At 41.6% G+C, this 26,000-nt stretch overlaps 1 protein-coding gene across 1 annotated transcript; it reads right to left on the bottom strand.

The window, feature by feature from the left end:
• Positions 1 to 11,979: 11,979 nt before the first annotated feature.
• On the bottom strand, positions 11,980 to 14,083 carry LOC116686798 (uncharacterized). Its single transcript, XM_032511849.1, has 5 exons — positions 13,885 to 14,083; positions 13,349 to 13,442; positions 12,791 to 13,138; positions 12,364 to 12,481; positions 11,980 to 12,269 (listed from the first exon to the last, which is right to left on the bottom strand). Exons 1-5 carry the CDS (start codon positions 13,941 to 13,943, stop codon positions 12,127 to 12,129), a joined length of 762 nt encoding a protein of 253 aa, XP_032367740.1. The 5' UTR covers positions 13,944 to 14,083; the 3' UTR covers positions 11,980 to 12,126.
• Between the last annotated feature and the right edge of the window lie 11,917 nt (positions 14,084 to 26,000).

Here is a 26,000-nt window from a genome sequence, read left to right as displayed (position 1 = left end):
GCCGCACAGCGTTCTGTGATAATCACAGCGCCCCCCCACCTCCAAACCCAATCACACACACACAGAACAAGGAGAAATGCGCTCCCTCTGCCTCTCTCTCTCTCTTTCTCTTGCTCTCTCTCTCTTGCTCTCTCTCTCTCTCTCTCTCTCTCCCTCTTGTCAGGCAGGCAGTCAATCGGGTCTGCGGATCTGTTCCGTTAACGTTTAGGGTTTCTTCAGCTTCAGGTTTGTTTTTAACTTCGGTTTGTAGTCCTTACATAGTAACCAGTAGATTTCTGGTGAACGTGGGGTTTGTAGTCCTTACATAGTAACCAGTAGATTTCTGGTGAACGTGGGTTTCAGACACGCTGCTTGGTTTAAATGCAACTCCCGTTGCGTCTCTGCCATCGGAGATTTTTTTTAAAATTTTTGATCAACTCATATCAATTGCATGCTTAAATAACATACCGGTTAAAGCCCCGCACATTTCAAGAGAACCCGACACACTTCCGGGTTAAATCTGACCACTTCCGGTTTACTTCTGGTTTCCCAGTCCGAGTACGGATCCAGATACAGATAATTCATGTGGTAAACAGATACAGATACAGATAATGCTGTACTCGCTCATCCCTAGTGTCTACTCTCTGTCCATGATGAGTCCTCCACAAACTGCAACCCATCCATTTGAGTCTCTCTCTCTCTGTGTCTGTTATAGACACACACACACAAATCATATAAAAGTCTTTGCATTTTAAAAGCAGCTGGAATTGGCATTTATTTATTTTTTTGTTCTAAAGGAACAGTTTTTTTTTAAATATTCACTTGATTCATTCACTTGATGTTATAACCATTTGTTCATGGGACCCAAATATTCTGAAAATATTGTAATAATAAATTTAGGAGAGCAATTACATTTTTATACATATACATTTTTGTGTTATGCTTTCGCTTACACACATTAAGTCAATGTTCTTAACTCAACCAATTATTGTCATTTTACCATACTGTTAATTTGTGTTTACTGGAAAGATTACTGTATATTTCCACTTTGTATTCCATCGTAAGGTAGGTCTTAAATTTATTTAGAATTGGTATTAAAAAGTCTTAAAAAGTCTTAAATTTAACTTGTTTGTACCAGTAGCCACCCTGGTTAAACTATATTGTTTTACATATCTTAAGTCATAATGGAGAGTTGTAAAAACAGTTTTTCGTACCACAATAATGTGAATAAATGTAACAAAAATGTTGACTTTCCTTTTGTAATGGTTAAAAGTAATGTTACATTCATACATCCTGGAAATGCTGTCAAATGATACCCAAGTTTTAAGACGGTTACGTCTATTTTTATACTGCTTAATGATTATGACATAACAGGTCAAGTTTTAAAGGATAGGTCTATAGAACAGTTTTACATTATTTTGGTAAAAGTTACAGAAAGGTTGCATACATTTTTATAAAAAGTATTGAAAAGACCATGATCTGTTCCCATAGACAGTTAAAGAAAGTCTGTTCGCCTCGAAAGCTAACGTTAGTTTAGCTAACCGCTAATTCGGCTAACCACTAGCATGTAAAAGATCCTCAAAACTGAAAATAATCGTTTAAATATATAACAGCTGTAACATCAGTTGTACTTTACGTGTGCTCATTTAAAATACAATGACTCAATACTTACTACTTGTTGCATACTAGCTGTAGCCGGCTTTTTCCACTGTAGTTTGAGTAACGTTATTTTAATCTGAATCAAGCTGTCAGCTAGCGGTTAGCTGAAATAGCTGTTAGCTAAACTAGCGTCAGCTTCCCGGTGGAGGCTAGCCGTTCTCTTAGCGATTACATTAGTACACGATCTGTACGGGACAATCTGTCATAGTTGTAGCAGTTAGCCGTTAGCCTCATGGATGTATTAAGAGGACGATTAGCCTCCACCGCTGTTAGCTTCCCGGCTAGCTTTGATTCAGTCTAAAATAATGTTGGGAAAAGCAGGCTACAGCTAAATTAAGCACAAGTAAAGTCGAACTGATGTAACAACTACTATATATATATATACAACACGTTCTCATTCCCGATGCGTCAAAAACTGCCGCTTGGTCAGTGGCCCTACGCTTCAAGAAGTGACGCTCTAGGAGCCTTCTAGCGTCACTTTTCGAAGCGCAGGAATGTTCGATTGATATGAGAGAGAGTCAAGTTAGCAACAACACGTTTACCCACGTCCGGGTGGACTGAATTAGGAAAATAAATAAGCAACGTCCGGTTACACTTTCAAAATAAAGCCAGAAACGTTTCATGTTCATTACTTATAACAGAACCTCTGGTAACATTTTACTTGTCCACAGAAAGCAGACAAATTCTACTAGCTGGAAATTCTAAACTATCATGAATGCGTCTCATTTTTATTCCTCTGCGTTTGTTGTAGATTTCTTCTTAAAATCATTACTGAAAAAACATTCAAATAGACAAACCATTGGACGACAGAGAGTCATTTCCTGTATTTGTGTCACGTTGGTTTAGTCACTGCCAGTGCCGTTAAATAGAATTAAATATGAAATATGAATGTGAATATGTTAAATATGAATATTTAACGTCACTGCCACTCCCCTTTAGGAGCCCTGTGGCATCCTGATTGTGTTGACACTATTGGGAGAAATGAACGCCAGCTGATTATGAGCGATTTTTTTCTGTCACTGAAGTAAAAGTTTGACTCATTTTTTACAGCACACAAAATTTCTGAACATTTGGACTCTGAAATTGTGTTTTTCAGACAAATTAGGAGAAAATTAACTGTTCGAGACGTGTCTCTTTCACAGCAGAAATAAACTATCGCGAGATTTGACCGTGCTGAACTGTCTATGGTGCTGAATTGCTGGATTCACCAAATAGATCTCTAAAAGGAACTAAAACTTAAATCACCTTTTGAATAAGTCTGTGAACAACACAATCTGCTTTCATCCATCTCACTGATTCACAACTCTTGAATGAAGTTGGAGTCAGGGGCAAGGACACCACGCCCATTTGGGAAAGGTGAAGTGTGTACGTTTCATAGAATTGGCGCAGATTATAATGCGTTTTTTTCTGTCATAGAAATTTTTTGTGGACGAAAAGACAACTCCCAAAAGTGAAGAGAAAACATCCCGCTGCCCCTTGGGGCTGCCTACAGCATCTTTTAACAATTCGAGAAATACTGTCTGTTGTTTTCCGGTTTAATTACAGGACATCACGACAGTAATTGCAATACGGGTGTTTTATGATGCTACAAAATATTCATGGCATATTTATAAGTCTCTTCACTCAAACACTGACTGCATCTCTGCCTTATGCCATTGATTCTGTACATCTGATGTTTTTACACATCCCTTTTTTTATTGCTTGTTTATAACATTGTATATATGACTTGCTTATTAAAAACACTAAGGAGATTGGAGGAGTGTGTAAAAGAAACATCAAATGTATGAAAAAGGCAAACTGAAACTGAACTGAAATAAAAAAATGAACAAATCTTTTATTTTACTCAGTTTATTCAATGGTCAACAACATTCAACATACAGGTGTCTTAAAGACACACAACCAAAAACATTAAATGGAGTCTATAAAATTGCTGGCAGGCTCCCAGGTGTCTTCCCAAGTTTTGCCACTGAAAACAAAGAATGAATGCAAACAAGTGTAAGATCATTGCATATAGCACATTATTAGTTTATATCAATTGGGTATCATAAAACAACAAATGACAGGATTGGTTTTTCAGAAGCCTGGTACTAACCTAGTATGGTACATACACTACTCACAAAAGGTTAGGGATATTCGCCTTTGGTTAAAATGTATATATCATAAAAGTAAGGCATTTTAGTAGAAACATGCAATGATGATCAATAATTTCTTCATCTCAAACAATTTATTGAAACAAAAAGCTAACAACAGTGGTGGCTATACCACAACAAGAAATTTCACTTTCAGTAAAATGTCATTTGTCCTTGAGCATCGATTACAGCTCGACAAGACGTCTCATGCTGTTCACAAGTGGACATATTGCAACCTGCTGATGACACTCTGTGACACTCTAAGCTCAGTGAAACTTCCCTCTGAGTACATCCCGTTTGAAGCCTCGCACTGGCCAGGGACTGTTGATCGATTGTTAGGTGTCGTCTTGGTCTCATGATGTCAAAATGTGACACCATGACGAAGAGGACTGTTTAAATACAAACTGTCATTGAACCAGAAGAACAGCATGTTATGCAATAAGTACTGAGATATTGAACAGTGGACATATGCATTCAAAAGTTGAGGTTATTGAATATATGAATTATATATTACGAATATCCTTAACCTTTTGTGAGTAGTGTATATTTATAAAGCATACTGTAAAAAAAGCTAACAGTTTTAAAATCAACTAATGTGGCTCAAAGTTCTTAGCTCTTACCATGAGGAACAAGGCAGCCAGCTCACTTTTACCTCTTCTCTTCCCTGTACACACACACACACACACACACACAGAAACACAGACAAACATAGACAAAAAGAAATGTTAGCCATTTCAGCAACCACTGCTAAATGAACTGCTATTTCACTCAGTCAATTACAACATCTTACCTCCTTTAGTTGTTTCTCTTTTATTTCATTGTAGTGAAATATCTTTTGCTTTGAACATTTTCGGCAGCCTAAAATTATGCAAAAAAAACGAAAAGAAGAAGAAAGGAGAAGAAATTTAGAAACAGACTTTGACATCCCTCAGGTGAATACAGCTACATTTCCACTGTAAAGATTCCCACATTTGGGGAGTTCACAGGGGTCAGCACAATGGATGAGCTTCCCCTAGGTGAACCACCTTCTGGATCATGATATCGCACCTACTCACTGTTCTTGATTGTTATTGTAGATAGTACCTGGTTCTAAGCTAGCTGAGCGATACTGAAAGGTGGTGTGACATACTGCCAACCACTGATTAGTCACACCACAGTTCATCCTGCATAAAGCCGAGATTTTGAAATAGCCAAACTATCATAATAGTTACCAAAATGTTTTTATTCACTCAAATGGCACCCCCACATCACCATGCTGTGGTCAATGACAAAGACAGACTTGTCAAGAACATAGCTCATATCCTCTGTTATGAGTAGCGTAGCTTTTTATTGTCGTAGTGTGTGTGTGGATGATGAAGAGAGAGAGAGCAAAGGTAGTGGAGGGTGTTGTTGTCAATGTATGTAATGTAAATGTACAGTGGTAACTAGAGTTTGTCATAAATAAGGCTGCGCAGCTTCTCAAGAGCAAAGTAAAGCTCTCTGTTGTTTCCAACTTCATTGCTCTGACATCACCTCGCCTACATTGAGGGGGTACTATCCAAAGTACTATCTACAGTGGAAAAGGAAGTAGAGGACCCAAAAGTGAATAGAGTAGAGTTGAGCTGAAAAATACCCGTCTTGCTCTTTTTCTTCCCTTCACCTGTTGCACTGGTCAGGGAGATAGTAGGTCTGGGAGAGGGGGAGCACTGTGCAGACACACCTGTGTGTGACAAAGTATGACTTTAGACACATTACTTAAAATATGGCAAAAGATCATTAATGTTGGGCGCCCGGTTAGCTCAGTGACTAGAGCTGGCAACCTATGTACCAAGGCTGAGTCCTTGCTGCAGCGGCCCAGGGTTTGAATCAGAAAAAGAAAGAAAAGGTGATTAATGCCAATACTCACTTTCAGTCATGGTTTTTCGAGAGGGAGATGCTGAGTTGGTGCTTAGAGACTGGACAGGGATGAGGGTTAGGGTGTAAGTCTCCTCCTCATGGTCCATTTGGGGATGAGAAGTAGATGGGAGAAAGGTGGAAGGGTCTGGAGGATGAGGAGAAGAAGAGGGTTGGGAGGGAGAGGAGGTAGACTGTGGAGTTGGAGTTGGGCTGGAAGCTTCTGGCAATTGCATCCTTTGAGAATCTGAAATAATATATATATATAAATATTACTCACAATGACAGCACATCCTAAAGCATAAATCATAAAAACAGATGTTTAACTTACTTTTAATAATGTACTCATATGCTGTGCTCATCTTTTCTAAAAAGGGTTTTACAGGCCCGTCCCCTCCAGGGCACATGTAGGTGATCATTTCAGCATTAACTGTGTTCACCCCCTTCTTCTTCTTCTTCCCGATGAACAAAATTGGGTTGTAGCCCAAGGCAGCAAGCTTGCTCACCTGAAATATACACAATAAATTACACACAATGTTAACATGGCATTATTATTACACACTGACAATCTGACCATGTTCCATTTTTTCCCTTTATTGAACGTATGTGTGCACCAGGTTGTTGCTAATGTCTATATCTTTTTCAAGGTTTTTTTTGAGAATTTTATAATGAACTGGACAGAAAGTGTGAACAGGGTTCTGTGGAGCGCTGGGATGAAGCACTTGTGCATTGAGAGAAACAAATGCTATGTTAACAGAGAGTTCACTGTCTCTGTTATTATAGTTTCTGTCTGAAATACCATAAAGCTCAGGAGACAGACATGGCCAAAACAAGTTTTCCCTCCATTTCGTTTTAGTTTAGTTTTTCGGAGGTGCAAACACATGCATTGCACCCTCAGTTTAATATTTTGCACCTTCAGTTCAAATTGCATATTAAATGCCAAGCCTAAGGTGGTCTGGCACATAGACTGCGTGGACATCTTCATGCTCACCAGCAGCTCAATCTGCAAAAGAGTTGGATGAAGATTATATATTATTATATAAAGGAGATAAATTGATTGATTATATGATTATGTCGGACAGTTTTATTTGGAATTTTAATGTATCTCACCTCATACATGGTCACATAGTTTAGTAATTAATGATATACAAATGTGTTTGCACTGCACTGGTCATAGTATTTAGCCATGATTCCTCTGAGGACTGGAGTTTGAGGGTACGGGTGTCCTTCAGACTCGTAAAGCAAACTGTTGCTGAAAATGAATGACACTCTGTTTTAACTTACTGCTGTTTACAACTTTTTTGTCGTGTTCCAGCATGATCTGTTTATCTGGGACCCAACACTGGATCATCAAACACCACTCTACTTTATCCCGTTTGTGCCGGATGCTTCGCGACGACACATCTACCGCCGGTTACTGCGTTGCGCAACTCTGACCCTCCCGCCGGCTGCTGCGTGGCGCAGCATTTTGTATTGGTCGGTCTTTCCATGACGCGTGCGGTAGAGAACGCACTGTCATTGGTTCAAAATACACATGAGGCGGGTCTTGTTAGCTATTTAAAGCCACGTGACCACAGAACTGTACCGTAGTTTGCTGAAAATCATGTCAATCAACCAGACAGACATGTGCGTTTGTTTATGAAGTTTTGAGAGACGAGCGAGAAAACGGCTCCGACAGAGGAGGTGGTAGATCATGATGAAGACATTCATATGAAGTGGCTGTATTATGGTCAACAACCTTTAATGAAAATTTGATGCGCACACACCACACATCAAAGTCAATAATATTAAAATTTTTCAATACAGCTACTCATAATGAAAATAATATTATGAATGAATTAGAAGAAAAACTGATGAACTCCTTACCGCTACATGGGCTGAGGCCACAACTCTGGCACCGTTTCTATGTTTTAGGGTGTTCTGACCCCAGTTGCCTGTCCTCACTGCCGTTTCTTTTTCTTTGAATGACTTTTTTTGAAGGAGGCAAACATAGCAGCTGGCACAGGTCTTCCGATTGGCAGTGTTGCTTGCTCCACAATTGGGGCAGCTTCTTGCTTTGGCTTCGTCATGACTTGAGAGCAAGATAATGGAAAAGCAAATAAGAGTGTGACACATAAAAAGAACTAAGTTACAATTCCCATTGGTTAGCTAATGCATCCTATAACATAGTATGCATTAGCTAACCAACACTGATGTTACATTGAACATTTTTAATGTGTTATACCTATACAAAAGTAATATTGCTGCATCTCTAAAAAAGTATATTGTTTTATAGTTTACATTTTTAGGTACATACTCAAAACGTTAACTGTGTTTCTTACCTGTCTCCTTTTACTTCTTCAACGGATTTTCTAAACCTGTGCTTCTCCGCGCAAGGACAGTTCCCGCGTTACCAAATACCGCGAACAAGACGCAGTGAATGACGTCACTTCCTGTCGCTTGCACTTTAAATCAAAAAAACTTAAGAAACAGTATTTATTTCTATCTGAAAGAATCATCTTTACTTTTTCTTAACATCAATCATCTAGATGAAGTGTAATTTGTAATTTAGCCGCACTAAATGTTTGTTATATTCATTAGATGTATGATATACGACCCTATTTTACAACCCACACTTTGCAAACCGAAAAATTAGCTAACCCAAATCCACATTTATAGAATAACAATAACAGATATCTACATAAGCCAACATCTTTACTTTCTTTAACATCAATCATCTAGATGGAGTGTAATTACTAATTCGGCTGCACTAATGTTGATATGTTCATTAGATATTCTTTTTACGACCTATCTCAACAATACTTTGCAAACCGGAAGAACTACAATATGGTGCTAATTTGTATCAAGCTAATGGCTGGTACAAGGGAATTGTAGTTTTTTCTTTAATGGTACTTCCTAAAAATTGAAGTTGTAAATATTAAATTAAGAGTATACTGGTAATTTAAAGGCTGGGAATGCATTTATGTGATCAGATTTTAAAATGCAATTGTTAAATTGGTGAATTTCCTTTGATCATCATTGACATTGCCCCCACTTGGTGACTATATTTATATGAATATGTCCACATGCTGAATTCAAGAGCTTTCTATAACGTGGTCTCATGTCTGTAGCCTGTTCTGTTGCTGAATGACAAGCCTTCCAATATGCACTGAGGTCAAGGTTCAGAGGTCAATATTTCACAGCAGGTGCACTTATAATCTTCACACTGACATATGTTACTCACCAGGTCAAGGCCTTTCCAAAAATGTCTTTCATTTTGCTCTAGGATAAAGTTTAATTCTCCCTTTTTTGGCGCAGCTCTTTCAGGTGTATTTCTGAGACCATTTGAGACTCCACCTGATGAACTCAAATCTTTGGATTATTTGCTTGTTTTTTTGGTAAAAACCTTCAGGTATGATGTTTTTTCCTAATCACATTCATAATTTGGGATCTGGGCTAGTGTAGACCTTTTTTTTACCCATAGGCAGATTATGACACAATGGTCCCCTTGCCATGGACATGCCAACATCCCATACCCCCACGGCAAGGCACTCACTTAGCCCATGTTGCCTAACACTAAAACATATTTAATGGAGCATACAGTCAAGTGATGCACCACAAAAAGAATAATAAAGATCATTCTTCAACAGGCAGCACTCTCAACACCTCTAATATCCCACCACATCCTCCAAAAAATCTACTTTATGGTCATGCAGTTGTATATTGCAGGACCATGTCTGTGTATCTGTGTGAGGGTGGTAATATATATATAAATATATTATGTGGTCATAATCTTAATTATAGTCATTTTAATCTATCGGGTGCTTTGCATATGTCTCTGTGTCAGTGTCGCCAGTGGTGGAATGTAATTAAGTGATTTTAGTCAAGTACTGTGATTAAGTACAAATTTGAGATACTTTTACTTTTACTTGAGTCTTTCTTTACATGTTACATATTACATAATGTTTTACACAATACACTTCGAAGGATTAAAGTAGTTTTACTCTACGATTATTTGTCGGTATATTTCTAGTTTTGCTAGTTGATTAAGCCTATATAAACACTGTGTGTGCACCGCATGTCTATCTGGTTGATGCAAGGAGTGCTGATTAATAGATGGGATTGAAAGAGTGGCTAGTTCATTGATATAGTTTATCACTATGAAATGTGGTTTGCTAAATCATTAACCTGTGTAAGTTGGATGTTATACTAATATTGCATAACACTGTTCCTGTAATTGAAAACTTGATGCTGAAATCCATGTCACTAGTCCTTCCTCTGAATCTCCTCCTCTTGCCATATACTGAATTATGTACTCTGAACACATTGGGAATTACTCAGATAAATAAGTCTAACCTAAAACCGCTGTACCATTAAGGACTCAATCGAAATGTAGTTTTATTGTGCTTTTGTGAACTCTGAACTGAACTGAATCAAAGATAAGACAGTAAAGGACAGTGGTTTGTGTTGTAAAGATGTATTACACATTAACCAGAACTTCCCCAACCCAGTGAAAAAATCAACCTTATGTAGTGTGAACATTTCACAACCAAATACAAAAAACTACAACTGTCATCTCCAACTTAATCCTGACAATGACCACATAATTGGTTACTTTTTAAAAGCCACATGCTGTGTGTGACCATGTGTCACTGTGATCATGAGCACCACATCTTCTTCCTGTTTTACATTGCATCAGACTCTGAATCTTCAGAGCTTATGTCGAACTCATCTGAACTGTCAATTGTGTCCATTATGTCATCTGCTGATGACAGCACATGCAGGTAGTGTTTTCTTATATGCCGCTGCAGCTCTCTCATTTCCCACTGCTTTCTGAGGATGAGGCAGGTGTGACCCTTTGTGGCTTTCTCTGTGAGATGTCCTTAAGAAGGGATAAAATATGTCACTGTCCAGGTAAAGAACAAGTCATTCACAATTTAAACATAACTTTGTGAAACACAGGAAATTAAAAAGAGTTAAAGTACTTTTAAGTAAAAAAAAAGTAATTAAGTAAAATAAATTTACTTTGTATGGTGTCTTCACTCTGATGCTGAGACAACTCAGACAAGACCCTGGCATGGGCTTTGAGAGACTCCCAGTGCTGCTTCATCTCTTTCACAAGGATCTTCTTTTCTTCTTGAAGCCTTCGAACACCCATGACCCTATCGAAGACTTCTTTCTTTGTGCTAAAATCAGCAGAGCCTGTAATACATCAATATGAAAAATTCAGACCACTGTATATAGCATGTAGCTTCAGAGACAATTTCTGTCATACATATGCATACTTTGAATGCAAATATGTCCACCGGAACACCTAAATGTAAGAATAATAGTGATGAAATGTGTATTCACTAAAGTACTGTGCTTAAGTATAATTTAGAGGTACTGGCATTCTTTATATGCTACTTTTTTCTTCTACTGCACTACATCTCAGAGGAAAATATATTACTTTTTAACTTCACTACAATTATTGGACAACTTCAACTTTTAATGCTTTAAGTATACTTTACTGATTATACTGAAATATATTCACCTTGTGAGTATTTTCCAGTGTAGTATCAGTATTTTTGACTTTGTAAATGACATCCTTTTAAGTACAGATAGTATACTTCTTTCACTGCTAAGAATACGCATGTACATGAAATGCATACCACTCTGTGTAATTTGCCAAGGCCAGGATGTTCTGTGTCCAGAACGCTATCCATGCACCACCGCTTGCTCGTGTTGGAACGAGCTGTTGTATTCTGCCACATGGCCTTCAAAGTGGTCTTCTGTTGCCTTATTTTTCTGCGAATTCTATGTCGACCTTTGTTGCTGTCTGAAAACCAATGAAAAAAAATAAACCCACATTATATCTTTTAAATACAGTAAGTCCATGATCTTGTTTAAGTTACAGCTGTCACAGCAAAATGACAATACATTTGCCAAACATATGGATCATAATAGATGTACCTACAGAATAGCTCAACACAACTCAATTTAGTTTGGAGAAGTCCAACACACGAAACATTACTTTTTAGAACTGTATGAACATTGTAATTGTGAAGTGAGTTTGGAGACATTTCAGACTGTGATCTGAAAAGGCCTAAAGTGTTAACATACCATTTTTCCGATATAGAAGTTGAGCTCTCGTCTTGATGCTGGTTGTGAGGGCCTCAATCTTCTTACACAAAGCTTGTGGTGTGCCTTGATGGTCAGTTTCTCCTGAAACAATTGATTGCAAGTAGCATCAACTTCACAAACAACACAATGTTTCTCCATGTCAGATAATGTTTCACGTTCTTACCATCTGCCCATTCTTTTACTTCTTGCACAAATTCTTCCAGGGTTTTCAGGGTTTCCAGGTCCCCCATCTGGATATTGAGAGCTTTAGATGTCTAAAATGACAATCATTACCATAAGCTAAAAGTCAGTACAACGTGTACAGTGTATAAATGCAACTCAAATTATGCAAATGTTGTAACTATCATGTATCACAAGCCTATGTGCACAAAACTGTATGTGCGTTTCATTGACTTACATTGTGCCATTGCTGCATAATAATATTGTTTCTATTTACCTTATGGTATCTCTGGGAAAGTCCAGTAGCCAGGTTTTGACATTTCTGCTGGTTCCATCTTATGGCCAGGAGTGTCAGCATGTCATTGCGTCCTGCAAATACACAGTGATGAGTTCTGTAAAAATTCACTTGTAATAATATAAATGTCTTTTATTCTATAGACACAGAGGTACAATTATATAGCACCTGCTTTTGACATATGCTTTGTGGTGACTGCTATCCTGGAGAGGAAAGCATTACATTGCTCTACTTCCTCCCCTAGTGTTTTACCAGCACCTTCTTGGTTTGTGCCACTCCATTTCACCTGAAGAGAGGGACCCAAACATAAACATCAAGGGAATTTAGTACAGCAAATACCTCAAGCAATGCCCAACAGTCACTTTTAATTCAATTAAAGTCTAATCAAAAATCAACAAACACACACAGACCGGTGAAAAATAATATCCTTGACAAAAGTAGATATATCAATTAAGGGCTGTTCACGTTAACAACAATAACTATAACAATATAAATGTTAAATAATCTGTTAAATGTTAGTTAAACATTACACATTTATATTAATCATTTATAGGATTCCAAGTCATTTGATAAAAATGTACTGCATTATACCAACCTCACATTTGAAGTCATGCGCTTTAGCATGTACGACCGACAGGAAGGGCCTCATATTCTGAAGGGGCTGGAGCTCGGGACAGTTGGTACTTATTCTTTGCAGGTATGGCCAATATTTGCACACAACATCCATACAAAAAAAGGTGACGTCATGTTTGGATGCCAGCAGCTGCTGCAAAAACATGGGGTATGCAAATATTTCACCCCTAAACATATTAAGGGCAGCCAGCAAGACACCATGCCTGCACACTGCCAGCTCCAGTCCCGTCTCATCCACCTTACTGCTTGATCTTTGGGAGGTCTCTCTGGCAGCTGACCACTCCCCACCACAATTGCTCCTTCCAGCGACCTACATTGTAGAAAATCATAATTGACAAATAATCTCATCAACAGTAATTACAGGGAACAATTATAAATTTCTTTCAGGGGACAAGGAACAGATTAGTGTTGGCAGATCAAGAACAATTAGTTACACAGGTAGATATCATAATACATGGGAGTACTGACTGACTATGAATTATAATGTTATATTGAGATAGAAATGCAAGTCTGCTATTACATGTTTATTTTTGCTGTGGATGTGATCCACAAATCTGGTCACATCTTCATCTTTTGCAATGAAGACACCGTCAAAGATGGCCCGCTCCTGAGATCTAAAAAACCAACAAGAAATAAAAAGACTTCAATGTTTAAAAGGATAGTTGAGTATTCTAAAGTGGGGTGGTATAAGGTACTTATCCATGGTAAGTGTGTTACCTACAGTACACTGTGTTCAAACAGCCCTTTTCATTGCCACTACATTATCTCAACAGTAGAACTTGCATATTTCTAGATCTAACCTCAACTACAATACCGGATAGTTTTTTTTTTCCAGGTGGGCCTTTTATATGTGTCGAAAACACATTTTTCTGCTTCTCCACAATACAGGCAGGGGATGGGTGAGGGTGACCATTGCCTGCTGTAGGTAACAGACTGACCATGGATAAGTACCTCATACAACCCCACTTCAAACACCTCTTTTTAATCATAATCGAAAGGTTACATTACTATCTATTTTGATATTTAAACAGTGTGGGTGTGTACATTATTGTATACCTTGCTGTACTTTTGAAGCGGTAATGCTTGCGGTTTCCATCCACCGAGACAGCAAGCATTGCCGGGGTACAGGCAGGACAGATGAATTTCTCCTCCTTGCAGGTGGAGTCAACCTCATATTGTACAGCAGCCCATTCAAAAAAGCTTTTTTGGAAGCTGTCTGATGAGATCTTCCCAGTCTATGTAAAAAAGAAAAAGCACATTTTTTTTTTTTTTAAACAAAGACCTTTCCATTTAAAAAAAAACATATTTATGCTCTTGCAGAATGAAGAAAGAAATACTTACACGGCCAAAGCGAGCAGTCCTCTTCTAAAGCATTCTTAGATATGCCTGAAAAGACATCCCGGGTGATGCCATCTTTATGTCTTCAAATGTATAAAACAGGTCTGTCTCATAAATTGTCACAAAATGAAGGGTGGCAGGCCAGTATCCACTATTTATCAGGTCATCAAGTCCTGCTGTCCAAGTTGCCTGGCATCCCTCGCAGGTCAGCTCAGGCATGTTGAGATCATACCGTCCTACAAGGTAATATTTACATTTACAACCAAGGTTGGAATGTTATGTAGCATGTGCCATATAGTGTATATCCAAGTGGTTCAGTAAAGCTTGCTGACTTGATGGGCACTATCATGAATAAGTTATTTGTAAATGGCATGAATAAATAAGTGACATTACCCCCCAAAAGGTATGCATGACAACCATAATGAGCTCATTTTTTGAGACATTAAGTTCTTGGAGTTGTTGAATAGAAATACATAGTTTTGTTGAAACTGGACAAAGGAAATCTTTTGCACAATTACCATTTATTGTGACCAAAGCAACTGCCTTCCCTTTGATCACCCTGAGTGCTTCTGGGGAACACCCACAGATACTGACAGGCATCTCAATAGGCAAAAATCGCACTGAAAGACATTACACATAGGTTACACTAATTCATAATTACTGACACAGAAAAAAACTAGCTCAGAAAAAAGCAGTGTGTAACTTACCACAGTTTGTAAGTGCCTTTTCAACAACACAGGTGGTTGGAGGCAATGGCTGGAAGAAGCCAGCACACATGGCATCCCTGTTATGGAGGACTGAGGCATTGCTGTGTCTGCTGATGTCACATTCAGCACATAGAAAGTGACATGGAAGGCAATCTCTGCATCTAATAGCCGCACAGTTGTTCCCACATTGGCTGCAGCCATTTGTTGCCACGCTCTCCTTGGCCAACATGCTATTAAGAAGAGATGGTCTCTTTTCCCTCCATCTCTCAGAAAAGAGAGCATTGCGAATGCTCCAATCCAGAGAAGCCAGAGGAGCTCTCTGGTCTGCTGATGCTTCACTAAGCTCTTCATCAGAGCAGCTCAGGGAGTGTTGCAGATCTTGCAGAAGACATTCTATTGCAATTGTAAAAGAAATACATGGAGTAGTTAGAAGGGGCCCAAGGTGGTTTTTGTATCATATGCTTACAACTAGCACAAAACATAGAATTCATTGTTACACAGATAAGAAGAAAAGATTGTTATATGACAAATTTAACATATATAACAATGTGAATGGTGCTTGGTAATTGCATATCAATAGGGAGAAACGTTGTCATATAGCTTGTTTTGGAGACTTTGTTTTGTTCAATGGTTCATTTTGCAGAGACTAGCTACAAGACATTATACACAGAACATATCTAATGAAATACATACCAGCAGAGACTGTCTGTGGAGCAATCTCTGGAGCAAAGGTCACCTCTACATTAGGGTGTGAGGTGAGACCGGTCTTAGAACGGCGTTCAGCTGTAATGCAGGAAAAACATAAACACCTCTTAAAGCAGCATATATTTGTCTAAAACTTACATTTGTTTTTAAAATACATGTACGCAATCTACATTACTATATATATATATATATATACATATTTATATCTATCATAGATGACACATTGATCTGACATGGTGTTATTTAGCTTAACATTTGATAAATAACTCAAATGTTGGTGTACTTTACATAGTTATGGGCAACTGATATTGCTGTGATCCGTTTGAACCCAAACCTGTGGAGATTATTCAGACTTTTAAAACAGAACAAAATAGTACTGTAGTCCATGGACTGTTGCATGTTATCCCTGGCAATGGCCTACACTGACATTCAGGACTGAAACAATTTTAAATATCTAAAATATTAAAATACTAACCATGTATGGCTTGCTTCCGCGTGACTCTTGGCCTCTTGGAAAGCGTGTTTCCATCCGCGTCCCTCTCCGTCCACCTCACGTTCAGCGGTCGTTCAGGAGCTGCTGCTCCTGTCTGAACCCCCTCAAGGAGGTCATCAAACTCCTGCTGCTCTACCAACTCATCCAAGCTTTCCAAAATGTCGCGGTCTTCTTGCAAACTCATCCCCACAAACAGAAACACTCACAATCTGTGTGATGGGATGGAAAAATAGAGGGTTAGCTTGCTAGCGCAAGGAAATTGCTAGTTAGGCTACTACGAGCTAACTTTAGTTAACTTTAGTTTCATGTTAGTTTAGCTAACTAACATGCAAAGCTTTTTATTTGTTACAGGCAGATCATAAGCAAATCTAAAAACTAAGCATCGTTGTATTTACTTTGTGGTTGAATTGTTAACCAAAGGTATCTTACCGCCACCTGTCATCAAAGTTTAAGGGTACCGGTATCCGACGTGCGCGTCGGCTCGTAGAAGATGACGTCGACACGCAACGGCAGAGAAATAAAAAATAAAACGTGACGTTTAAGCATCACGTGATGTGCCACGGTCTCATATCAATCGAACATTCCTGCGCTTCGAAAAGTGACGCTAGAAGGCTCCTAGAGCGTCACTTCTTGAAGCGTAGGGCCACTGACCAAGCGGCAGTTTTTGACGCATCGGGAATGAGAACGTGTTGATATATATATATATTATATATATATATATATATATATATATATATATATATATATATATTGTCAGGATGTCTCAATCATGACTTGGCTGGGGGGGTGTGTGTGGTTGATTGTGTTTTGTTTCTCTCTGGTAATTGGGTAGGGCAGGCTCACTCTCCTGACTGATTAGCACACCTGATTCATATCAGCTCTCTCTGTGTTGCTTTATATAGACCTGCAGTTCTCCTCAGTCTTTGCCGGATTGTTACGTCGCATTCATGTGGAGAGGACGTTGGTTTTTGTTACTTTACCTGCCTGCTACGCCAAGAAGGACATTCTGCCTGCTTCTACTGCCTGATGTCTAGCCTGCCACCCAGTTGTATTACTGGTGCTGACTACACTGCAATGAACTTGGTAAAAATACCTTCCGTCTTTGTCTGCTTCTGGGTCCTGTTGAACCATATCTGACAGTACAATCCGGCCAAGTATGGACCCAGCGGACTTAGACGCAGTCAAACATGCAGTGTCAGTGCAAGAATACACTCTCGGACAACACAGTCAGTCTCTCAGGGAGATTATGGATGGGCTGCGACAACTTACCGCTGACGTCACGGGGCTGCGTACTCAGCTATCCGCTACTGCAGCAACACCACCGGATCCCACACTGCCGGATCCCACGCCACCCGTCACACTGCCAGGTCGGGAACCGTGGGTTCCCACGCCGGAACGGTATGAGGGAGTTTTGGGACATTGTCGATCATTTTTGATGCAGTGTGATTTGGTTTTTGAACAACAGCCCCGCACCTACGTCTTGGACGGATCCAGGATTGCTTTTGTTATTGGGCTGTTGAAAGGGGATGCTCTTCAGTGGGCCTCCGCTGTATGGGAGAAGCAGTCCACTCCTACCTCGTCCTACGCCACCTTCTGCTCTGAGCTATGCAAGGTTTTCGACCATCCGGCAAGTGGTCCTGACTCTTCCACGAGGTTGCTTTCTCTTCGCCAGGGGCTCCGGAGTGTAGCTGAGTTCGCCGTGGAGTTCCGCACGCTGGCCGAGGGGAGCGGCTGGAACGCGGTGGCTCTCCAAGCGGCTTTTTCCAGGGGTCTGAGTGAGGTCATAAAAGATGAATTAATCTCTTATCCCGAACCCGTGGATTTGGATGCACTAGTCTCTATCTCTATTCGTATTGACAATCGCCTGCGGGAGCGGAGGAGGTCTCGAAACCCGCGACAAGGGAGTGACGTTAACCCGCACCGACGCTTCCGTTTTCCGGAGACTGCTCGCCCAGGGACCACCAACTCTGACTACCGCCGTGCTTCTCCTTCTAGAGAGGAGCCTATGCAGCTTGGTCGCCAGCGTCTGGACCCAGTGGAGCGCCAGCGCCGCATCTCTAATCAGTGTTGTCTGTATTGTGGCCAGTTTGGACACTTCCTGGTATCCTGCCCCGACAATCCTTCAAACAGGCAAGCTCGCTAGATGGGAGGAGAATCCTAGCGAGTAGAGCAGCTATCCCTCTATCTCCTCGTCCACGCACCCAACTTCACGCCACCCTCACTTACCAAGGTCAGTCTAGTAACCTGTTAGCACTTATTGATTCTGGAGCAGATGAGAGTTTTCTTGATGAAGTGTTAGCAGAGCAGTTAAAGATCCCCACTGTACTACTGGATAAGCCTATTGACGCTAATGCCCTTGATGGTAGGTTATTGGCCGGGTGGTTGCCCGCACTTGCCCAGTTAGGTTACAATTATCAGGTAACCACATCGAACAAATAAGTTTTTTTGTTATTAGTTCTCCCTTTGTGCCACTAGTCCTGGGCCATCCCTGGTTGGTTCACCATAACCTAACATTGACTGGTCCACCTCGAGGATCATTAGTTGGAGTACTGCGTGTCATGCAAGCTGTTTAACCTCTGCCACACCCCAGTCCGTTTCCAGTCAGGTGACGGGCACTGTAGAACCAGACTTATCTAATGTTCCTCTTGATTATCATGACCTTCAGTTGGTCTTCAGCAAACAACAAGCCCTCTCTTTACCGCCTCACCGCCCCTACGACTGCTCTATTGAGTTATTGCCTGGTTCTCCGTTCCCGGGGAGTTGCCTCTACAACCTATCCAAGCCTGAACGCATGACTATGGAGACCTACATCAAGGAGTCGCTAGCAGCTGGCGTTATTCGTCCCTCCTCATCTCCACTGGGAGCAGGTTTCTTCTTTGTGGGGAAAAAAGATGGCACCCTCAGGCCCTGCATTGATTTCAGAGGTCTCAATAACATTACGGTAAAGAACAAGTACCCATTGCCTCTCATGATCTCTGCTTTTGACTCTCTACAGGGATCGGTCATTTTCTCTAAGCTGGACCTACGCAATGCCTATCACCTGGTTCGCATTAAAGAGGGAGACGAATGGAAGACTGCCTTTAATACGCCACTTGGACACTTTGAGTATCTAGTGATGCCGTTTGGGCTTACCAACGACCCTGCGGTCTTCCAGAGCATGGTTAATGATATCCTCAGGGACATGCTCAACAGATTTGTGTTCGTGTATCTTGATGATATTTTGATCTTTTCCAGGGATCCAGCGGCGCACATCCACCACGTTCGTCAGGTGCTACAACGCCTTTTGGAGAATCGTCTTTACGTAAAGGCCGAGAAGTGTGAATTCCATACACCTACTATCACGTTTTTGGGCAATATAATCTCTCAAGGTGAGATAAGGATGGATCCATGCAAGGTGAAAACAGTGGTAGAGTGGCCTGAACCAGGGAACAGGAAGCAGTTGCAGAGGTTTTTGGGATTTGCTAACTTTTACCGGAGGTTTATTCGCAATTACAGCCGAGTAGCTGCCCCCTGACGTGTCTCACCTCTACCTCTCGAACCTTCCAGTGGTCGCCTACGGCTAGTGAGGCTTTTTCAGACTTAAAGAAGTGGTTCACTACAGCGCCCATTCTGGTCCAGCCTGACTCCACTAAACAGTTTGTTGTTGAAGTCGATGCTTCTGACGTCGGCGTTGGTGCTGTTCTGTCTCAGCGGGCTACTGATGACAAGATGCATCCTTGTGCTTTTTCTCCGTCGTCTCTCTCCCCCAGAAAGGAACTATGACGTGGGTGACCGGGAGCTGTTGGCAGTCAAAACTGGCGCTGGAGGAGTGGAGGCACTGGTTGGAGGGGGCTGAGCATCCATTCGTGGTGTGGACCGACCACAAGAATTTAGAGTATATCCGTTCCGCCAAGCGACTGAATTCCCGACAGGCCAGGTGGGCGTTGTTTTTTGGTCGTTTCCAGTTCACACTGACGTACAGACCTGGTTCGCGCAACGTCAAACCTGATGCGCTGTCTCGTGCATTCAGTAAGTGTGACTATGATTCTGCCACTCTGGACACCATGATTCCCAGCGCCTGTGTGATCGGGGCGATCACCTGGAGGATTGAGGAGGAGGTCAGGGCTGCGCTACGTGAACACCCTGGTCCAGGTAACGGCCCTCCGGGTTGTCTTTTTGTGCCTTCTTCCATGAGATCTGCGGTTTTGCTATGGGCTCATTCATCTAGACTCACGGGCCATCCTGGAGTCTCTCGTTCTCTGGTGTTTCTTCGCAGAAGGTTCTGGTGGCCCACCATGGAGGCGGATACGTGGACGTTTGTGGCTGCTTGTCCTGTGTGTGCCCGGAACAAGGGGTCTAACAGGCCCGCCGCCGGTCTCCTGCGACCCCTATCCATTCCTCGCCGTCCTTGGTCGCACCTGGCTTTGGATTTTGTGACTGGATTTCCTCCGTCTGAGGGTAAGACGACCATCCTCACGGTGGTCGACAGATTCAGCAAGTTTGTGCATCTAATCCCTCTTCCGAAATTACCTTCTGCCAAGGAGATGGCGGAGGTTCTTGTCCGGGAGGTGTTCCGGATTCACGGGCTTCCGTTGGATATTGTGTCTGACCGTGGTCCACAGTTCATCTCTGCGGTCTGGAAGGGGTTTTGCTCTGCTCTGGGGGCTTCTGTCAGTTTATCTTCCGGTTATCACCCTCAAACCAATGGCCAAGCTGAGCGTGCCAATCAGAAGATGGAGGCTACTCTTCGCTGCATGGTTTCCGATAATCCCACCAAATGGGCTTCTCAAGTTTCGTGGGTCGAGTACGCTCACAACACTCTGCCGACTGCTGCTACAGGTATGTCGCCGTTCCAGTGTCTTTATGGATATCAGCCTCCTCTGTTTCCTTCCCAGGAGAAGGACATTTCTGTTCCCTCAGTCCAGGCTCATGTCCGGCGGTGCCACCGGACGTGGCATCGGGCCCGCTCCAAGCTGTTGAGGTCCTCGGCTCAGTACCAGCACCAAGCCAATCGCCGTCGTATCCCTGCTCCCAAGTACTCTAAGGGGGATAAGGTATGGCTGTCCGCCAAGGACTTGCCTTTGAAGACTGTTTCTCGCAAGCTCTCTCCTAGGTTCCTCGGGCCTTTTGTGGTGGAGAGGATTATTAACCCTGTGGTGGTCCGGCTGAAGTTGCCCTGCTCCATGAGGGTGCACCCCTCCTTCCATGTGTCCCGCCTCAAGCCTGTTGCCCTCAGCCCGCTGCTCCCTCCGCCGCCTCCAGCTCCTCCGCCCCGGTTCGTCGATGGGGAGCGGGTGTACACAGTCCGCCGCCTGCTGGACTCCCGCCGTCGCGGCCGTGGTACTCAATACCTGGTGGACTGGGAGGGCTACGGTCCGGAGGAGAGGTGCTGGGTTCCTCGCTCGCAGATCCTGGACGCTGCTCTGGTCAGGGACTTCCATCGTCGGTTCCCTGGGAAGCCCGGTGGACCGCCTGGAGGCGGCCGTCGGGGGGGGGAGTACTGTCAGGATGTCTCAATCATGACTTGGCTGGGGGGGTGTGTGTGGTTGATTGTGTTTTGTTTCTCTCTGGTAATTGGGTAGGGCAGGCTCACTCTCCTGACTGATTAGCACACCTGATTCATATCAGCTCTCTCTGTGTTGCTTTATATAGACCTGCAGTTCTCCTCAGTCTTTGCCGGATTGTTACGTCGCATTCATGTGGAGAGGACGTTGGTTTTTGTTACTTTACCTGCCTGCTACGCCAAGAAGGACATTCTGCCTGCTTCTACTGCCTGATGTCTAGCCTGCCACCCAGTTGTATTACTGGTCCTGACTACACTGCAATAAACTTGGTAAAAATACCTTCCGTCTTTGTCTGCTTCTGGGTCCTGTTGAACCATATCTGACATATATTATATTTGAGGGTCTTTTACATGCTGTCTCAGCTAGCGGTTAGCCCAATTAGCTGTTAGCTGAACTAAAGTCGTTAACTTTCCGGTGAAGGCTAACAGCAGACCGCTACTGTGGAACAGATTGTGCAGTGCCGTAAATCCCGGGTAAATCCTCGTACATTATGATTATCATCTGCACTTGCTAACATATTGCACATGCGCAGGACGGATCGTGTACCGACAGTGTCCATCCCAATTACATGCACATGGCTGATTATGCAAATTAGGCGATGTCATTTAGCAACTTTTAGGCCAGCAAATAGCTACCTTCCTTACTGAGGAGTTGGCAACACTGCTTGGCTAAGCAGCAAATACAAGCACGTTCATCAGTGGGCCATATGCTTAATAACAATTGTTTTTCACTTTTTGATAGGTAGGAACAACTTATAAAAAACAGACTACAACTTTACCTCCAACCCTTTATTTATCAATAAATAAAAGATTTCTTCATACTTTAGCTTCATCTAAAATATTAATATTGCAAGTAACGGATGCTTCACAGAGGAATTTATAATTATTAAAAAATATCAACACCTATAAACAATTCTGATCTGTTTGCAAATAAATTATACTGATTTGTAAGGGCATTTAATTGTTTGTTTACTCCTACTGTAATACTAATCATACAACAATATCGGTCGTTTAAAACAACCCACAGGAGCGTTTCATAAATTAGCAGCTGAGTGTGGCAGGAAATAGGTCCTCACCTACACCAGAGAACGTAACTCGCAGTTTAAACACATCGTTAACTGTTGTGGTGTGGGGTTTTTGTTTGGGTGCATGTTCCCTTTTCTCTGGCCTCCTTGTGTTTTTTGCCTGTTTTCTCTGTGGTCCTGAGTCACTGGTCCTGTCTTGTTCCCCCGTATCTGTTTGTTCTACCTTCTGCTTTATTGTTGTAGTCAGCTTCCTGTCTTGTCTTGGCTTGTCTTGTCTAGCTTTACTTTTGCCTGTCTGATTGTCCAGCCCCGCCCTAATGTGATTCACCTGTTGTCTCACCTGTTCCCCATTATCTCATTACCTCTTGTATTTAACCTCTGTGGGCGTTTCTCAATACCAAGTACGCAAAGAACGGACTTGTGTTCTTGGGAGACCGTACTTGCAGGTTGTACCTGGAAGACTGAACTCGCAAGTTCAGAAGAACACAAAACGCTGTTGACAGTTTTGAGACGAAGCGTTCTTCCTGTTATTGCGCAACACCCCCAGCGTAGAGGGGGCTGCCACTTTATAGTTAGCTTTGATGTGTGTATTCATAATAAAGCAAGGACGGTCACCCTTCACACCGCCTTGTTGTTTTGTTTTTCAGTCTTCCAGGTTTTCATTTCAAGTGCTATTAAGTATCACGGGCCAATAACTATATAAATACCGACACAACGGCGGGGAAAAAATCCTTGTAACATTGTTCGGGATTCAATTTTAATTGAAAGCATAAAAGAAACGTTAAAATAGGTATTAAAATTATAGATGGACTGGGTAAAGTTAGTCACTGCCGTCTGTATACGTTACCGAGAGGCAGAAGAGGAGCCCGAGAGGGAGGAGAGCCAGGATAAGGAGGACAGATATATATATGACAGCGGAAAAACTTGTTTAAAATATCTTACAATTGTGGACCTGGCTTTGCTGCAGTGGTCTGTCTAAATGTGGGGCCAGAGGGGTCTGTCTAGACGTGGGGCCAGAGGGGTCTGTGAGCTGACTGACTGACCGGCTCGCGAGAGTCATTCCCGGCTGGCGTAGCAAGCTCGCCCGCCGGGGTTTGCGGAGCTTTCAAACTCGAAGGCTTTTTAATTCACCATCAATTTTCGTTGAACCGCCTATATTCAAAATCCACACCGCTGATTTCTCGCCTTAAAACATCTTAAAATGAATTATTGATTTAATAATAGACGTAAATGTGAAAATATGTGTACCGGAAACCATAAGCGCTTTACACCCGAATTGAATGCTGGGATACCTGCCCGGCCAAGTTCACACAAGTTACCATCCGATGTATCCTCGGTAAAATGGCGTGTCGAGATCACATCCGGGGATTTTAACTGTTCTTGGCGAAATGTTAACTTGTGTATTGGGTCAGTACTTTGGCCACCAAACATGACGTTTCACAAGGACACAAGGACACAAGTCCATAGAAGAAACACTATTGAGAAACCCCCTATGTTCCCTTTGTCTAGTACTGCATCGTTAGTTTTGTCCTCGAGCCCGTTGTGCTGCATGTGTCTGCGTTCCTGGTGTTTTAACGTTCCTTCCGCTTGTTTTTTCTCTGTGAGTACTCCCCTGGAATATTCCCTTGTGATTGCCTTGCCCTGCTCTGCTTTTAGTTTTGGATTTTTTTGGATTCCTGTGTATTGGACTTGGCTTTTCCTGTGTTTTTCTCATGAACTATAATAAAGATTTTTTGTTGACGTTCTACCCGCCTGCTCGACTCTGTTTTGGGTCCTCCTCCTGTCACCTCCCGTAACAGGTAACGGTCTCATTTGGGCTAGGTTTAGGCACAAAACTACTTAAGTTTAGAAATAGATGGTTTTGGTTAAATCAAACGTTACTTCACTTCCAGTTACGTGTGATGTAAAACGTGACGTAGTCCATTTGTTCCATAAAGGGTTAAGGTAGTCTATATCCACGACACTCCACTTTTGGATTACTTCGCGGCCGGATATTCCACCGATGTCTGTTACCTTCCGCTTTTTTGTGTTGTAATTCTAAACTCCAGTGGATTGATGAGGACTATGGTTTTATATACTAATTTCTGGTTCATAATTGTATTTAGAGGTTGTACTAGAAAAGGTTTACATGGTTTAATTTTCCAAAAACACCATATTTTGTTATAATGCTCATTGCTGCAGCTCCTTTTTTCACCATGAGTGTTGAGCGCTCTTTTAGCTACCGAGTGAGTCATCTCACTTTTCTTCCATCTTTTATTGGAGTCGCACATGCAAAGTTCCTAGGTAAGGACTACTGCTAGTCAGAAGCAGAGTATGAGGGTGTGCTACCCCAGCAGCTAGCCAATTCAAATTTATTTATAGTATCAATTCATAATAAGAGTTATCTCAAGACACTATACAGATAGACCACACTCCAGAATTTACAAGGACCCAACAGTTCTAGTAGTCTCCTCCAGAGCAAGCAACAGTGGCGAGGAAAAACATCCTTTTAGGCAGAAACCTCGGACAGACCCAGGCTCTTGGTAGGCGGTGTCTGACGGGCCAGTTGGGGTTAGAATGAAGATTGGCAATAACAAAAATAGAAAAAAATTAGTTTGTAGCCAAGCTTTATAATGTAATAAAGGTATGCAAAGTGACAAGCGTTTTTCCCGGAAGTAAAGGCTGGACTACAATAGAGCTGTTTGGAGCAGGTTGTGAACAGTGTTTTCTGTGGGAGATGGTAAGTCCCCTTGGGGGAGGCACTTTGGGCTTTTTCACTTTGTAAACCTATAACATGCACAAAAAATATATAACACAAAGTAAAGGGGAAAAGCATAATATTAGCATGTTACCTGCTCCTCAGATTTCTGTAGGGTAAATCCAGATAGCTAGCAAGACTATTTGTCCAATCTAAGTTTTCTGTAAATCCACATACCTTTTAAAATTGGGTCATATAGGTTTGATTTTGAATGTTAATTACATCTATTAACAAAATAAGAGAATCACTTTACAGTAGACTTAAAATAGAATTCTTGCTCAGAATGCAGCAAATAAAGAATAAGCATAAAGGAATATCAGACGAAGTGGATGGCAGTACATATCTGTGTGACTACACAGAACAACAGACAAATGGTCAAATCACTGTAGTAACAGAGGGTTTACTCAGTTCCAAATCAGCACCATGTAATACATGTAATGGCAGTTCATGTGCAACTAAAACAAAGTACAGTACAGGAATACTTAAGGGTATTTGCAATACATCGGCAAAAAGACTCAATAAAAAGGCAATGTTATTAAATAATCCAACATACAAAAGCAGATAACTGTTAACAATGACAATAGGACCATGACCGACTACATTTATATGCACATAATATTCCAGT

Source organism: Etheostoma spectabile, unplaced genomic scaffold (genome assembly GCF_008692095.1).
Source record: "Etheostoma spectabile isolate EspeVRDwgs_2016 unplaced genomic scaffold, UIUC_Espe_1.0 scaffold48, whole genome shotgun sequence".
Lineage (NCBI taxonomy): Eukaryota > Metazoa > Chordata > Actinopteri > Perciformes > Percidae > Etheostoma > Etheostoma spectabile.
The sequence above is the reverse complement of the archived record's forward strand: the minus strand, read 5'-3'. Positions and strand labels throughout refer to the sequence as shown.

Excerpts from the sequence above, each read along its gene's own strand:
- LOC116686798 (XM_032511849.1), bottom strand. The coding sequence starts at position 13,943 with ATGCTTGCTGTCTCGGTGGATGGAAACCGCAAGCATTACCGCTTCAAA. Across the intron at positions 12,482-12,790 it reads CGCATGACTTCAAATGTGAG|GTGAAATGGAGTGGCACAAA; the intron begins GTTGGTATAATG and ends CCCTCTCTTCAG. Across the intron at positions 12,270-12,363 it reads AAAGCATATGTCAAAAGCAG|GACGCAATGACATGCTGACA; the intron begins GTGCTATATAAT and ends GTGTATTTGCAG.